The sequence below is a fragment of the Nycticebus coucang genome, chromosome 6 (genome assembly GCF_027406575.1).
Source record: "Nycticebus coucang isolate mNycCou1 chromosome 6, mNycCou1.pri, whole genome shotgun sequence".
Classification (NCBI taxonomy): domain Eukaryota; kingdom Metazoa; phylum Chordata; class Mammalia; order Primates; family Lorisidae; genus Nycticebus; species Nycticebus coucang.
In genome coordinates this window covers 1,142,268-1,159,200 of record NC_069785.1, presented here as the reverse complement: position 1 = coordinate 1,159,200, position 16,933 = coordinate 1,142,268, and the positions used below count along the sequence as shown (strand labels likewise).

The 16,933-nt window shown below is 55.2% G+C and overlaps 1 protein-coding gene and 1 pseudogene across 1 annotated transcript; one reads left to right on the top strand and one right to left on the bottom strand.

Moving 5' to 3' along the window:
• Positions 1-1,100: 1,100 nt before the first annotated feature.
• TMEM121 (transmembrane protein 121) lies at positions 1,101-5,884 on the top strand. The gene has a single exon (XM_053594121.1). It carries the CDS (start codon positions 1,112-1,114, stop codon positions 2,063-2,065), a length of 954 nt encoding a protein of 317 aa, XP_053450096.1. The 5' UTR covers positions 1,101-1,111; the 3' UTR covers positions 2,066-5,884.
• Positions 5,885-9,152: 3,268 nt separating this feature from the next.
• LOC128587728 (eukaryotic translation initiation factor 3 subunit F-like) lies at positions 9,153-15,389 on the bottom strand (annotated as a pseudogene).
• Positions 15,390-16,933: the final 1,544 nt, after the last annotated feature.

Genomic DNA, 16,933 nt, shown 5'->3' with positions numbered 1-16,933 from the left:
GGGGTCACACAGTCAGGTGTGGTACTCTGACAAGTTCAGCCATGAAATCAGTGCCAGGTGTGTGAGAGAGGTGCAGCGTCTGTGGAAGCTTAGGGACCATGGGGGTGCTTCTTCTTGGGCTGGCTTCTTGAGTTTGCAGAGGAAGGTGGACGGGAGCCAGCGGCAGGGGCCCACCAGTGCAGAGGAGCAGTGTGGGTGTGCTGGTGCAGAGGGCGATGCAACCAGGACAAGAGAACACTGGTCCAGGGCAATGGGGAGCTATGGTGGGAGCAGGGCAGAGGGAGGTCTGCCCGGACCAGGAGGGGAGGTTGAATCTGCCTTGGCTGGTAAGAGATGGTGGGGACTACAAAGACTTGGAGGACTCTCATTCCTGGCTCAGAAAGCCTGTCCCGAGCCCTGCCTCCAGGGACGGGGTCCTAGGTCTCCTTGGGCACTCACTGAGCGATGGAAGAGAAGGGTAGGCCTCGCTGTCTGCCCAGTGTGGCGCCGGCTGGAAGGGAGGACGTCCAGCACCCTACGGAAATGGACTGGGGCGGGCAGCACAGGCGTGAGGTCCAGCCGTCAGAGCTGGGAGGGACGGTGGCGCGGGCCCAGCAGTGACAAACCACCCGGGCTTCGGGAACGCGCGGCGGGGAGAGAACACTTCCGTTGCGTGTCCTTCCTGGCAGTGATGGGAACGAGGGCTTAGTCCCGCAGGTGGGGCTGCAGCGCCCCCTGGAGGCCCAGCTCCACGGCTCCCGGTCTCCGGTTTGCCCATTGGCGCGTGCGTGGGACAGAGGCCTCGGGCGTCCGGCACCGGGACGGCGCCCGCTCAGAAAACACACTGCGGGACTTGGAGGGAGGACCCCCGCGCGCCGGGCCCTCTGTGGTCCCGAGGCCACGCCTGGTCCGCACCCTGACCCTCTCTCCTCTGGTTTTCCCAGGTTCCGAGCTCGCCGGAGGGAAGCGGTGGCACCCACTGGGCAGGTGGACAGGCCCTGCGCCTGGCCGTGCCGCGCCATGCCTGCGGGCTGAGTGCTGCCGAGCGCCGCCGCGCTCCGGCCGCCGCAGGGCCTCGTCCCGCCTCGTGTGGGGGCCGCGCGCGCCCAGGCCGGGGCCCGGGCGGCTGACCATGGTGCTGCCGCCGCCGGACCGGCGCCACGTGTGCCTGACTACGCTGGTGATCATGGGCAGCATGGCTGTAATGGACGCGTACCTGGTGGAGCAGAACCAAGGCCCGCGCAAGATCGGCGTGTGCATCATAGTGCTGGTGGGCGATGTGTGCTTCTTGCTAGTGCTGCGCTACGTGGCCGTGTGGGTGGGCGCCGAGGTGCGCACGGCCAAGCGCGGTTACGCCATGATCCTCTGGTTCCTCTACATCTTCGTGCTGGAGATCAAGCTCTACTTCATCTTCCAGAACTATAAGGCGCGACGCGGCGCGGGCGACCCCGTGGCGCGCAAGGCGCTGACGCTGCTGCTGTCGGTTTGCGTGCCGGGCCTCTTCCTTCTGCTGGTGGCGCTGGACCGCATGGAGTACGTGCGCACCTTCCGTAAGCGCGAGGACCTGCGCGGTCGCCTTTTCTGGGTGGCGCTCGACCTGCTGGACCTGCTGGACATGCAGGCCAACCTGTGGGAGCCGCCGCGCACCGGGCTGCCGCTGTGGGCCGAGGGCCTCACCTTCTTCTACTGCTACATGCTGCTGCTGGTGCTTCCGTGTGTGGCGCTCAGCGAGGTCAGCATGCAGGGCGAGCACATCGCGCCGCAGAAGATGATGCTCTACCCGGTGCTCAGCCTTGCCACTGTCAACGTGGTCGCCGTGCTGGCGCGCGCCGCCAACATGGCGCTCTTCCGCGACAGTCGCGTCTCGGCTATCTTCGTGGGCAAGAATGTGGTGGCTCTTGCCACCAAGGCCTGCACCTTCCTGGAGTACCGCCGCCAGGTGCGCGACTTTCCGCCACCTGCGCTCGCCCTGGAGCTGCAGCCACCACCCTCTCAGCGCAACTCCGTGCCGCAGCCCCCGCCATTGCACGGCCCACCTGGGCGCCCCCACGGGCCCTCGCCCACGCGTGACGTCTTGGACACGTGACAGGGCCGGAGCGGTTGCGAGGACGACAATGGGGCACAGAGACACTGTGTGCGGTTTGCATGGGATAGGGTAGGGTCGGGCGCCCCCTGGGGGCAGGTACGGAGAGTGCCGGTGCGTGGCGCGGTGGCTTCTTCATCTCAGGAATCCCTCGGACCACGGACTCTCAGCCCACCCCACCAGCCAGGCAGTTTTTGAGGCCTGGGCATCAGCAAAGCAGAGGTGGTCTGTCCTTGCCTGATGGGCTGCCGGGTTGGCAGGGAGGGCAGTGGGGGCCTCTGGCTCGGAGTTTGGGGCCAAGGAGACCCCTGTCATTTTAAAGACTCGTGTTTACAGTTTTGTATCAGAGGCTGCACTGCTTTGCCTATTTCACAATCTGTGTCTTTAACGGCTGGCTTGGGTGCGTGAAAGGGAGCTGAGAAGGCCGTATCGGGTATTGGTCTGGTGGCTGGCCAGTCCTTTCCCAGGACTCTTCCTGGTGGCCCTCAGGAGCTCAGCTACTCTGGGCTCACTGTTCCCATCTTCAGAGGGACCATGGCCAAACTCTGCTCTGTTCTTCCTGGGGTACCTTGAACCTCTGTTTCCCATGCCATGGGCATCCTGGTCCTATGTCTCCCCCACCTCAAGCCTAGGAGTCCCACAACCCCCCAGGTTCTCCTCCCTCCCTGCTGGTGGGCTCCTCCAGCCTGGGATCCAAAGCCAGTTGGGATCAGGTGCTGGCTTTGCTTCCTCATTGATGTTGTATGCCGAGGCCTGGGTCCTGGAGCCTGGTCCCCCACACCAGCCCTGTTGGCCTTTTTCCAGACACTCATGGGGCTGGCAGTGTCTGACCCAGGTGGCACACCTATTGCTCCCATCTGCAAGGCCCTGCATCTGTGATGTGACCTGGGGCTTCAACAGGCCCAGGAGGGTCGGTAGCCTTTGGGAGGAGGCCGTGAAGGTGCTAAAATGCCTGTTGTGATTGGAGATGGTTGTATGTATGCACTGCCCATGGTGCACCTGCCCTAGAGACCCCCCTTGGTGTGCCAGGCGGGGTTCACCACATTGGTCTCCACTTCCTGTGTCCCTGTAGCTCACCAGTGGCAAGGTTTTGCTGTAACCACTCAGAAGGGTGTGAAACTTGCTGTGTCCTCCCTGAGTGCCTCTCCTGACGACTGTGGAGGTCAAGGGTGTGACTGGAGGATAGTGGCAGGTGACAGGGCCTGAAAAGACTGCTGTGGCCCCACTCCCATGGCCAGCTAGCTACCGCCTGGGGTCTGGCCTTGGGGAGTCACCTGTCTTTCAGGCCACTGTCCTCAGTTGCACAGGGGCTACCTCTGTGGCTATAACCCTGCCTTTGTCAGATGTGGCTTCTGACCCTTTGACCACACCCTCCTCTGTAGACTCCCATAGGAGTCTGTGTGAGGGGGTGGGACTGTGCCTACATTGCCAGTGAGCCCCACAGGAAGCCTTGGAGAGGCCACAGGTCAGGATAGGGGGGCTTTGGGAATCTTGTGAGGATTGGGGCAGGGCCTGGCATGTTCTTGCCAATGTGTGGTCTAGGTTAGGGGCCACTGGGTGGGGCCTGAGGGGCAGCAGCAATTTTACAAGTCGGGCTTCAGCCAGCAACCCCCAGCCTGCCCTGCAGTCTCCCAGTGAAGATGAGTCTGCAGCAGCCCTGGCTCTGGGCACCTCACTGGCAAGTCCTGTGGGAGAAGACGGGCAGTGTGAGGACTGATGGGTGGGGTTGTGGAGGTCCTAGGCCCTATGCTGCCCCTGGTGTCCTATTTTGGCTCTTCCTGGAGGACCCTTGCTGGTCCTTGGGTCTGGGGAGGTGTGGGGCCAGCTTTGCCTGGATTGCCCCCATGTCTGTGTGTCAGAGGTGGGGTGGGTGGCCACCTGGTGTGTAGAGAAGAGGCCAGTGGCTTGCCGACCCCCAGGCACCCTTGCCTGCATGCTCCCAGCTCTGCCTGGCCTGTTTGGGGGTGTGGCCAGGCTCACCATGCTCCTCAGCACTGATCAACACCACCCCCTGTGCCTCCACACCCTCCCCAGCAGCATCCTGTGGTGGGGGTCCAGGTCCCAGATGTCTCTCTCCCAAGGAGCCAGGGACCCTGCCTCCAGCAGTCCTGACTTGGTTTAATGGCCCCTGCCCTGTGACTGTGTCTCTGAGGGCATCCAAACAGACTGTCCCCAAGGCTCATGCCTGCACCCACTGTTACCATGACATTGACCACAGCTGTAGCCACAGGAGGGCTAGAAACCAAAGGCCTTTATCAGGCTTGAGGCCCAAGGCATCTGTTTTCTGGGGTCTCCCAGGTTGTATTCCAGCCTGCCCCTCCTCAGCTTCCTGAGATGGCCTGCAATGGCCAGATGTAGCAGAGAAGCCAGCCAGTCAGTCCCCAGTCCTCTCACTGAGGCCTCTGTCAGTTCGCAAATCCTGGTGAATGTCTACTGGAGCCAATGCACAGCTCAGGTAGGACCGTCCCTGAGTATGTGGGGGGCTGATGCCTGGGCACAGCCACACTGTGAAGAGGCCAGATGGTCAGCTGTCCTGGGGACAGCTGAGTCATCCCAAGAGCCATGCACAGGGACCCACAGCTGTGGCTGGCCGCAGCATGGAGGTGAAGACTGGGTTCCCTGCTCCCTGGGGGAGGAGTGCTGTGTGATTCCAGGAGGCATTTGGAAGGGCTTGGGAACTGAGAACAGGGTGGGATGCTGAGCAGGGCCTGGCCGAGAATGGAGGCTGGTCAGTGATGGAGGCCGGTCAGTGGGAAGGTCATTCTGCAGCCAAGTGCCCAGAAACTTTGGGCCAGGAAGGGGGCGGGGTGCTGAGGAGGAGAGAAAGTGGGCAGTGTAGGTCATGTCCTGAGGAGGGGGTTGTTCTGGGCACTGGGCCCTTCATGGCCTAGCCCACCTCTCATCACCAGGGCCCTTTGTGCCCTTGCAGCCCCCTGCCCCCAGCAATGTCAGATGCCATTCCCATCATCCTCCCTCAGGCTATGAGGATATGAGAATCAGTCAGGGTCAGAGAGAAAAGCCATGCACATGTTCCCTGCTGAACTCAAGAATGGGATCCGCCACTCCTAGACTGAGCTGTCCTGGGGAGACACCACATTTCAGATGCTTGGGCAGCTCTGACATGCTGCCATCTAAGGCTGAACCAAAGCCTCATGTCTCTTGCCCAGGTACACCTGAGGCCCCCAGGGCCTGTCCTGCTGTAGCTCCCCTGGCACCCAGGACCTCAGGAGCTTCCCATCCTTCCCATCCTGCTCCAAGGAAACCCGGGCCTGGTAACCCTCCCACTGAACTCAGCCCCTTAACATGGAGAACAGACTGCAGCCAGGATGCATCTTGCTTGGTGGAAGTAGGAGGCAAGCTTCTCCAGGGTCAGGAGAAGCTTGGACAGCACGGCCATGCCTCAGAGGACCCAGGGGCTTTGCACCCTCATTTGCCATCTTGGAGGGTTGGCGATGTCACCCTGAGTCATTATAAGGGGCCATGACAACATCTGGTGTCACATCATCTCACAAATGGAGGAGAGGAGCAGAGCCTCCTCCTGCGATCCCCTCTCTTGGTAGGAAAGTCTTCCCAGGACGTGCTCAGCATGTGTGCCCTCTGTGTGCCCAGAACCTTTTCCAGGTCCCAGGCCCACCCAGAGCCCATTCCAGGACAATCCCAGTCTCTTTTGCTGGCAGTGGGGAAAGTGGTTACTGTGAGTGCTCTCAGGCCACCAGGTGAGCCTGCCGCAGTGTCAGGGACTCGGGCAGGACTCCTGAGTCTGAGACAAAAGACTTCCTTAGAGCACAGTGGGCAGCGGGAGCGCTGGTGTGGTTGTGCTTCCTTGTGGGGGGTGGGAGGGCCTGGGGGGGGTGCTGCACACTCAGCTGACAGGAGCCCACTCTCTCTTTGACATTACCTAGGGGTCTCTGATGTGGCATGAAAAATACTCAGCTACTTGGTCTAGTTTGCCTTCTGCAGAGCTGCAAGCTGCTGGTCACTTTTGATCATGTATAAGCCTTCGTTGTGACCATCTAATCATGCCAGCACAAGTTTCAATCCCCAGACAAAGCACTGTCCAATTAAACCCTCACTGAGGCCACCCAGCTTCAGTGCTGTGTCATCCACCCTGTGTTGATCATTTTTCTTCCTAGGTGATTCCCAAAGCAAAGTCCAAGTCTGGGGAAGTTCTGTCGCTGCTTTGCCGAGGTTTGGCCTGGTTGAAGCCCCATCTATTCCCCTTCTCTGAGCAGAGAGGGACCAGCTGTGTTCTCCCATTTCCCTAAGTGGTGAGGAGGGGCTGGGTCAGGCCCAGCTTCACCTGCTGTGTCTACCTCACAGACACGAGATGGGCCACTCAGAGAACATTTGAACTTCTGACCCTTCATCTTCCATTCTGGAGCATACTCACATTTTCTGTAGGAAAATAGCCTTATAATAATAAAAACCCAATTTAGTGAAATTGAACTCACTCATCTTAATATGTAAAGCTTCACGTTATCAGTTTCATTTTGTGCAGTGAAATAATGGAGACCTACTAACTGATGACGCCAGATGAAAAAGCCATAATAGCCATTGCCAAGTTTGGCTCTGCTGGCCACTTCTGTCTTTGCAAGAGTCCTGCTTGCTAATGCACCAGCCTGGGGCGGGGGGAGGAGGCAGGAGGCCACAAAGCAGTTGCAATTAAATTTTGACTTGCATTTTGGAGGGTACATTCAAACCATATAGCAGGTGTTGCTGGACTCCATATGCCTGTCACCCAAACCAATCAATGGAGAGGTGGATAAGAGATCAATAATTTCATTTTTATTTATAAAAAAGCCAGCAATTTGGAGAATAGCAAGGATATCTCCTCAAAGAGCTGTTCGGCCTCCTCTTCACCTTTGTTACTTTTATATTCTCATATTAAGCATCAGCAATGTTATTACTCATCATCGTATACTTAAACAGAGTCCTCATAGGTTACAGGTTACACAGTATATTCCTATCTTAAAGTGGTTACATCTTCAAAGCCTTTTTAGTCTAGACTAAATTTATAGTTAGTCAATACTTTGCTGGGTGCAGAGAGTGGCCTGGGTCCTTGACCAGTACCATGGAGTTCAGTCCCCCAACTTCTCTACGACAGGAGGCCTTGGAAGTGAATAAGCAATCTCCAAATGTTGGCACATAGGCTTATCCTGCCTTGTTAGGGCATGACCTGCAATGCCCCGCGGGAAATGGCTGTTCAGGTAAACCGTGACTGGAAACAGGGACTAGGATGCTGGTGTTGCTTAAATAGTGCAGGTGTTCATCCCTCGCTCGTGGCTGTCAGGGACAGAGGTCCTTGTTATTGTTGCCTTGGTGCAGGTCATATTCTGGAGAGCTGCTGTGTCCAGGTCTCGGCTGTAGCAGACGGTGGGCTGCACAGGTTGAAAGGGGACATGAAGCACATGCTTACACCCTGCTGTCCAGAACTTACTTAGATACCTGGTGCACTGAGATGCCAGGGAGCTCAGCAAAAGGGGTCTGTGTTTTGGGTGCACATGTGCCCAGGTGAATTCTTCTGTTATTAGATTTTTCACAGTGTTTTCCCCCAAACCTTAGCCTGATTTACATTCTACCAGCAGCATGGGAGAGTCCCATTGCTGAGCTCTGATGGCCTGGATTGGTAGACTTGCCCGTTTCCCCCCTAGACAGAGCCGAAGCACTGCCCACTTGCTTTAATTGTCATTTCCTTGATTATCTGTGAGTTTAGGGGACATTCTTTGCTTCTCTTCTGTGAACTGCCTGTTCAGATTCCATTTTTCTACTAGATTGTTTCTTTCTTAGTGATTTAGAGCAGTTCTGTCTATGTAATGCCCACAGTTTTCTTTTCTGGGAGTCAATCTCAATTGTAAAGAAAGGAGGGGCCATCATTCATGGGACAAAACTGGGTGCATTTTTAAACATATTTAGTTCCTTAATTTGTTATTTTTCATAATGCAGTAAACACTTGCAAACTCACCACCCAAAACAAAAGCCCGGATTGTGAAAATAGCCTGCAGGGACTGGGGCTCCCCTGCGTGCTGAGACCCTGGCACCCTGAACTCCAGAGTGCCATTCCTTCGCGCTCCTGTTTGCACGCTTTTATTGAATCTATATGTATTCCTGGAGTGTCTACTTTTCTTTTTTAGTTGTTTTTGACTTTATGAAAGGGTGTCATGCTGTAATCCAGTCTTCTGTGATGTTTTTTCCTCATATTTTATTCAGTTTCATTCATACTGTTATGCAGTTTGGCTTGTTCATACCCAGTGCCAATTACTAATTTCTGTGTGGATATCCCACATTTTGCAATCCTGCTCCTGTCGATGGATATTTGGGTAGCTTCCAGATTTTTGCCAGTGTGAACAGTGCTGCTATCAATGTTCTTAATGGCCAGTGTGACAGTATTAGAAGTGGGGCTTTTATGAGTGTGGGCCCATGATTGGACTCCTTTCCCTGTCAGAAGGGGAAGAGGGCTGAGCTTCCACTCCCTGCCCTTCAGTGATGTAGAGAGAAGATAGAGGGTGGCCTTCACCAAGGACCCAACCATACTGGCACCATGACATTGGACTTCCAGCCCTTACAGATGTGAGAAGTGAATGTCTGCTGTTTAATATATATATATATATATATATATATATATGTCTCACTCTGTTGCCCTGGGGAGAGTGCTGTGGCATCATAACTCACAGAAACCTCAAACTCCTGGGCCCCAGTGATCCTCCTGCCTCAGCTGCTTGAGTAGCTGGGACAACAGGTGCTCAACACCACATCAAGCTAATTTTTCCATTTTTAGTAGAGATGGGGTCTTGCTCTTGCTCAGGCTGGTCTTGAGCTCCTGAGCTCAAGCTATTCACCCACCACAGCCTCCCAGAGTGCTGGGATTACAGGTGTGAGCCATCACACCTGACTGAAATCCTTACCTTTTAAGGCTGAATAATATTCAATTGTGTGGATGAAAAACACACCAGTGAATTTTTGTTTCTATGCTTAACCGTAAGTTTTGTCACCAAGTGTAAAGTCACACAGCACTTCAACCCTCCTCCCTGGGATTTTTTTTTTTTTTATTTACAAAAGGTAGGCCATGTTTATTAGAGTCACAGCTTGACTGGCTCAGTGTGACTCAAGATCACAAAGAAATCATTTCTTCTTTACTCATTCTGAGTCCTAGGTTGAGACCCAGACTGGCAGGAGTGCTGCCTGGGGCCCATTCACAGGTCTACAAGTTTCTCAGGGTGGGAAATCTGTGACTGTGTGAGACTGGCCAGGTAGGTCACCACCAGCAGGTCATGATATTGCTGTTGAGCACGGTCTTGAAGTCACCAGGAGCTATTTGGGTACTTGGTTAACCAGGCCCATCAAGAAGCACCCACAGTCCTGTCAACTGACACCTTTCCGGACAGTATCCCCTCTGCATGCTGCGACACCATGCTAAGGCATCCTGGATGTGCCTGGTGGCCCTCCTTCTTGCTGCAAGTCACTTGAGAGTCCAATCACGGGGTTGGGGCTGAACCAGGTCTTCACGATCAGGTCAACTCCAGTGCGCTCATTGTGGTAACATGCGTACTTCATTCACAGTCAGAGGCGTGAAGATCACTCCCATGGTCCTCCCAGGGATACCCATTAAAGTGCTGACATAGGCTTTGATGCTCACACGGCTGTTCTGGAGACTTGTGTCCACAGTGAGGTGCATGAGGTTGGGGCCTCCTGCCTGTAGTACTCATGGAGCAGATGAACGGAGGGTTCTGTGATATCAAGGCCTGTAGTGTGCCAATCCAGGATGAGCTCATTTGGAGAGACTTTTTTTGTGCAATTCATACATGTTTTTAGTAAATTCCGTGTCAACAGCCACTTCATCTTCTGGGCACTGAAAAGCAATTGGTGGCTTCCACTGAGTGCTTGTCAACAGTTCCCAGCAGGGTTCTGGTAAACTCGGACAGCTCTCTTATTTCGTCACTCATATCTGTCCATGACGAAGGCTGAAATGACTGGGTGCAGTCTGACCATGTGGCCACCCGGGAAGGGCCCTGGGAGGGTTGGACAAGTCAGTGAAGGCGGCAGGGTCTGCACTGGGGCTTGTGCTGATGCAGGGGTGTTGCCCGGAGCTGTGGTTTTAGCCACTGCCTCCGGTCTGATGATGAGGCTGGAGCCTCAGTGGGCGCTGGAGCTGGTGTTGGCACTGGGGCTGGAGCTGCTGTGGGGCTGGGGTGGGAGCAACAGGAGGATCACCTGTTGTTACTGGGGGTGGGGACCAACTGTCATGAAAGAAGCTCCTCCCTGGGATTTTAGCTGCACTAACCACCCCTCTCTCACGACTTACTGTTGCTTAGCTGTTTGGTTTACTTCAAAGGTGGGAGATCTTGAAGTGGGGTATTTCAGGTTGTTGGTGGGTTTAAAGATTCTTTGATTTGTAATTGGTTAAAGAAATGATGCTTTGGCTTGGAGTGTTTAAAATTAAGATGGAGAATTCTGCTAATCACAGATGAGCCTCAGGACATAAAGTGAGGCTCAAGTGATCTGTTAAGGAAGTTGAGGACCTCCAGGTGGGGTTGAAGCTTTGCCTTGTACAGCCCGAGGCCTCTTAATGAGTCCCAAACAATGTCTCCAGGAAGGGAGGGGCATGATCAGCCCTGTGAGACCTGCCTTCTCATGGCAGCAACTCAATTTTAGGGTATTTCTGGGGGACCCTTGGTCCATTCAGTCACATGGGGGCTAAGATTCTATTTTAGTTCACAGGGGAGAGGCTCTAACCTACCAGGAGGCAGGTGCCACTCAGGTGTGTGGGTGGTCTGCTATGCTGGCAAGAGCAGGGGCATGCCACGCGGAGGGATCCTTCTCACAGTGGATCTCAACCTTCCTAATAACGTAGCCCTTTAATACAGTTCCTGTGGGTGGTGACCCACAGGTGGAGAACCACTGTGTGGCTTTGGGTCAGGGTAGGCCTCCCAAGCAAGTGATGTTATGCTGGGACTTTCCAGCAAGGTTTGCTGGAAGGCAGGACATGCATTCCTGGCAGGTGGCGTTACCCACAAAGCTCAAGTACCTGAGACCCCTGCCCTTGGCGTGGCCAGGATGGAATCTCCAGGACTGCAGTGGTGCATGATGGCCACCAGGGGGCTCCCAAGTCTTAGCTACTGGTCCCCCTGAGGACACAGCCTGTGGAGGGGCTGTGGGTGCACAGGAGGACCTGCCAGTGGGACTCCTGCCCCGACAGAGCCTGACTAGCCCCAGAACAGGCTGATGCTCCTCACCAAGGCCTGAGCCCTGACTCTTGTCAGCAAACCCTTATCTGTCCCCCCCCCCCTCGCCAGGCTGTGTCACTTCTTGGCTAAAGCATAACTCATAGGTGGCCTCTGCCTCTGCTGTAGAGCCCCTAGGCTGCGGGTTCCAGGGGGTCAGCTAAGGAAGGAGGCCTCCTCATCCTGGGCTGAGTGCCCATATGGAGCACATCCCACCATGTCTTTGTTGCTTAAGCCGTTGGGTTTCTGGCTGACTGATTCTGCAGATCACTCTGCTGTGCTGAGTAATTGAGACCTAGCGCAGGTCTATGCTAACTCTGATGCTAATGACAGACCGTGCGGTGACCTGTCCCTAGTCCTGGGTGGTGTCCAGGTCTAACCCAGACTGCATGCCAGCCTGGACACACTTCAGGGCTTATCTCAGTCTAGCTCTGCTGTCCAGAGCTGAGCTGCTCAGTGAAATCCAGAAGCAGGAAAACTGTGTCTCTGTCTGGCTGAGTGTCCAGGGCCACAGGAAGCTGACTTGGTCACCCTGCATTAGAAAGATGTCAAAGGATTGAAGCTTATTTTCCCAACACAAAGTCGTTCTACACAGGCTCTCTAGATTTCATAATTCTTTGTTATACCCATATTAGATTGCTCAGGTTTGGGGTGTGTGATAAATGCTTGGTGAACCCAAATTTTGAAATATAAATCTGAATCCAGGCTTTTGAATTGATCCAGATTATCTCAGTTTTATTTAAGTTAATTGAAGGGCCTGGTGGCGAATCATAACCTTGTGGTGGGGCAGAGAAGGGGGAAGGGGGAAACGGCTACAGTTTAAGAAGACCATTTTTTTTTTTCTCTAGTTCTAAATGAGTAATTGACCTTGGGTCTTCTGCAGGATGCCAGCACCTTATCTCAAAACTACTTGTAACATAGCAACCACATGTTTTGTTTTGCAGCCAGAAAAAATAGTTTTTAACAAACTTTGTAGAAACTCTTTAATTGCTGGAAAGAGAGGGTTTTGACTGCAACACTGCAATGTTAACTAACTCCCACCCAGAGATGTTAAGGGCAATGGGAGACATAGGGGATAAGAGAGAGAGAAGGTAAAAAGGCTAGTTAGCAGGGTGAAGGGGGGGTGCAGAGTCGGTCTTTCACGGGGGGGCTGAGAGATTCTCAGAGGCCGCCCCCTGGGTGAAAGTTGGCCCTGGTGCCCCAGCCACAACCAGGGAAAGCCCGCCCTCCGGAGTCTCACGGCCTCCTGGTGGGGTCAGTTCCAGATAGAGCCAGCCAATCCAACATGCACTCCTTTGTTCTCACAGCCTTCAGGTAGGGCCAGTCCCTGATAGAGCCAGCCAATCCTAAACCTCCTAAGTTACCTCAGTCCCTGCGCTGACCAACTCCCCAACTTGGTCCCAGTTTCCCCCCAGGAAACCCAAAATGCATCACGCCAAAGAGTATAAAACCCACCATCATTTCTACCTTGGGGTCGTCCCCTCTGAGCAGAGTCCAGCCGGAGGTACGGCCCAAGCATGTTTGTATAAAGTCACTCTTTTGTTTTTTGCATGTGTGTCTGGTGATCTTTCAGTGGTGGAATTTGGTCTTAACATAATGTGTTCTTGTTAGCCAGCTCTCATGTGATTTAGCCACATCCCTTTCAATTAAAATTTTATGATGATGCATCATATAAGAAGAATCCATGGGAAATGATGTGTACGGCTAAGGGCCAGCTTGTGAGAAGGAGCATCAGGGGCTTCCAGTTCTGCCAGGAGCAAAAAAAGTCCATTGAAATGATTGACCATGTAGGTGGGGAGGAAGGCAGACCCCGGAGAGGCCATGTATGAGGGGAGGGCAGACCCCAGAGAGGCCGTGTATGAGGGGAGGAAGGCAGATCCCAGGAGCAAACAACCGGAACTGCAGAGCCCTCTGGTTGTGTGGGGAGGCTGCGGCCCTGGGTGCTTCCTGGAGAGGTCATTGCCAGCCACCATCTTCCTGTCTTCCACTCTCTCTCCTGACCCTTCCTAGGCAGAGCTTGCTGGAGCAGCATGAGCCTCTACTACTGTGTCCTTCAGATGTTCCCTGGGTGGCCCCCTTCTGCTGGGTGGGGAGTTGAGGAACTGGTGGGACAGAAGCGGCTTGGGCCTTCCCTGGATTTGCAGGGCACCTTGGTCCTGCCTCTGCTTGGCCACCTGGGTGCATTAACAGGCTCCTGGCTGCTGGCTGGGCAGAGGGGAGGCAGGGCAGGAACATAGTAAGAGATGAGAGAAAGCAGCCAGGGCATCTCTGTCAGTTTTGTTTTTAAACCTAAGTTAAAAACCCCTAAATTTTGATTCTTACAACTTTCATGCCACCACGGCTCCTCCAGAAGTGGTTGAATCTGATGGCCCTGGGTTCCTGCACCATTCCCTGAGCCTCTAGCATCCTTCTGGTACTTTCCAGTCCCTTTGGAAATGTACTTTTGTTGTTTTTGGAGACAGAGTCTCATTCTATCTTCCTGGGTAGAGTGCCATGGTGTCATAGCTCACAGCAACCTCAAACTCTTGGGGTGAAGTGATCCTCTTGCCTCAGCCTCTGGAGGTAGAGAAAGATTTCTCACGCAAACATTAGGACGGTATATAGGTAGGGACTCTACAGGCGTCTGCCACAGTGCTCACCTAATTTTTCTGTCTTTAGCAGAGATGGGATCTCGCTCTTGCTCAGGCTGGTCTCAAATTCCTGAGCTCAAGCAATCCCCCCAGAGTGCTAGACTACAGGTATGAGCCACCACGCCTGGACTGGAAATGCATCTTTCTTTAAAAATTCCAGTTTGTGAGCACCACCTGCTTGCCTTGCCCACTTCCTCCGCACATGCAGGGGTGGGCCCTGTAGCCACCACCTCCTGGGCTGTTCCACCTTCCCAGACTGTGCATGACAATTTTGTAGGGTCTCCTGGCCCGGCAGGGTGGCTTTAGGAAGGTCCTGGTGGGCGCTCTCTGGACGCTGGCAGCGGCACAGGGCGGCCGCCAGGGGGTGCAAAGGCCGGCTCTGGGCAGAGCTGGCCACCGGCACCTGCTCTGGAGGCCCCTCCTTGCCAGCGTTCCAGTCGCAGACAGGCCCCGTGTCCCCGGGGCGTCTGCCTGTGGGGACTACCGTCCTAATGTTTGCGTGAGAAATCTTTCTCCACCCCCGCCGCCGTGGGTACCTAGTGAGTTCTCCACTCCTGCATCCAGTAGCCTGTACGGGAGAAAAATGACTTCTTTGGCTGTTAGACAGCTCAAAAGACTGCCCTTAGCCATTATTGAGACTGTGGGTTAGATTTTTTACCTGTTATTTCACTAACAAAGTTGTCCTTTCAACCAACGTTCCACAGAAGGTTTTGGAGCCTGGGGTGCAGGTGCTGCAACAATTTAGCCGTGGAAGGGATGTGCACAGAGCACGGGGCGCCCATGTCGGGCACGCGAGCCTCAGGGGCATAGTCCCTCAACTGCCAGTACGAACACAACACCCACCAACGACCCCCCCCACCTTACAGCAGGGTCACCCAGCTTCCCACCCTGCAGGAGGGCAGAGGCGCCCACCCCAAGGACCAGGGAGATGGGAGTGTGGCCCTGAGGCCGATGTAGCCAGAGCCACCAGGTATCGCCCGACACACCTGCTTTGCCCACGCCCGCACACAGCTGAGCATGTCACAGGACAGGGGCTGGTCACGATGCAGCGCCCATGGCGTGTGCGACCCAGGGCGGGACCCACCTTCAGGCTGTTCAAGGGCCTCAAGAGCCCTACAGGCCAAGGGTGAGACTAGGAGGGGATTCCAGTTCTGGACACACGGACTGGGACCTGCCTGAGCTCAGGGTGGAGCCCGAATCTGGCCAAAGGAGATGCCGGGTCCCGCCCGGCTCCACTCACACCCGTGACCCGCCCTGTCCTATCCCCGGTGCCCTGCCCTCTCCCCCTGCGTCCCCTCCTCACGTGCTTCCCACAGTCAGGGTCAAGGAGCCCAGGTCAGCGCCAAGGCTCCTGTGGGCAATCAGGATGCGATGCCGCTGGGCGGCCGTACGGGGGCAGCAGAGGCCCGCGGTCCAGCCGGATCCGGCCCGGGGCCCCGCGGTCAGGTTGGGGGCGGCGTCAGATGTGCCTGTGGTCATCTCCAAAGGAGGTCAGAGTTTGGAAACCGCTGCCTGCGCTGGGCCCTGGACACTGAGATGGGGCGCGGTCTGGTTGGGGGCGGCGTCAGATGTGCCTGTGGTCATCTCCAAAGGAGGTCAGAGTTTGGAAACCGCTGCCTGCGCTGGGCCCTGGACACTGAGATGGGCCACAGAGTATCCTGGCCCCGGTTGGAGTGGGCATGTGGCCCTGAGGGGAGAAGCTGCCTCTGTCCCTGCATAGGGCAGGGGAAGCCTGGGTCTGGGGCCTATGGGCCGTCCTCCTGGAGGGTCTGGTGAGCCAGGAGGGGTCAGCTGCTTCTGCGATGGGTGCACGCCTTCGAGGGTGCGGGGCTTGTGGGAGCCTGTGGTCACCTGGGTGGGGGAAGTTTGCTCTGTCTCTCCCTTGGTGCACACAGTCCCCCGTGTGGGGTCTCACTGTTCTTGTCCTAGCAGCACCTACTCACCCTGGATCCCCGTGATGGTGACACAGCTTTGCCCTCTGCATATTGACTATTGGTATGTCCCTCATTTACATCAAGCCCCCACCTGGCAGGCAGCCCATGTGTCCTGTGGGAGGCCGGGATCCCCCATCCCCCTGTCTCCCCCAATGCAGATGCCTGGGGGCATTGGAGGCATAGGAGGTCATCAATTTGAGGCAAAAGTTTGCTTTTGGTTTTAGAATGGCAGTAATACATTATAGTACTTATTTATTTATGTAATCATTTATTTATTATTTGAGACAGAGTCTCAGTCAATCCAGATTGGAGTGTTGAGGGCATCATCATAATTCATTGCAGTCTTCATGTTCTGGACTGAAATGATCCTCCTGCCTCAGCCTCCTAAGTAGCTAGGACTACAGGCACCAGCCACCTTGTGTAGCTAATTTTTCTGTTTTATAGAGGATGTGTGCATGTGTGTGTGTGTGTCTCACTCTTGCTCAGGCTGGTCTCCAACTCCTGGCCTCAAGCATCCTCCCACCTTGGCCTCCCAGGGTGCTGTGAGCCCCTGGGGGTGCCCAGCCAGTAAGAGCCTTTCAAAATGGTAATACTGCTTCACATTCATCTCCCAGGGAAAGTCCACTGAGTCTGGGGACACAGGCTGAAAGGCAGTCCCTCCCTGGTGCTTGAGATAACAGCCCCTCATCACATCTCAGCCAGGGCTCAGCTGGGGATTCTTGGGCTCCTGTGGCATTGTCTGGTTCCCTGGAAGGAGTTTACTGGTGGCCAGCTGCTAGCAGGTCTTGGACAGGTCTCCTCCCACCTCTGGGGTGGGCACAGGGGCCCTCCCTTCCAATGCTCTCTCCAACCAGGAGTTCCACATCTCCTATGGTGGCTCAGGCTGGACACGGAGTCTCACGGTTGTCCTTGGCGGGGAGAAGTTATCAGAGGTCACCCTGGTATAGGGGCGGGAAAGTCACCATCTCTCACTGGTCTATCTGTAGTCCTACGAAAATGGAATCTTTCATGTCATCCTGATGGCAGTGAATTTGAAAATCTCAGCTTCCATGGAGGGGCTATGAGGAATAACAGCATATACGTGTCCAT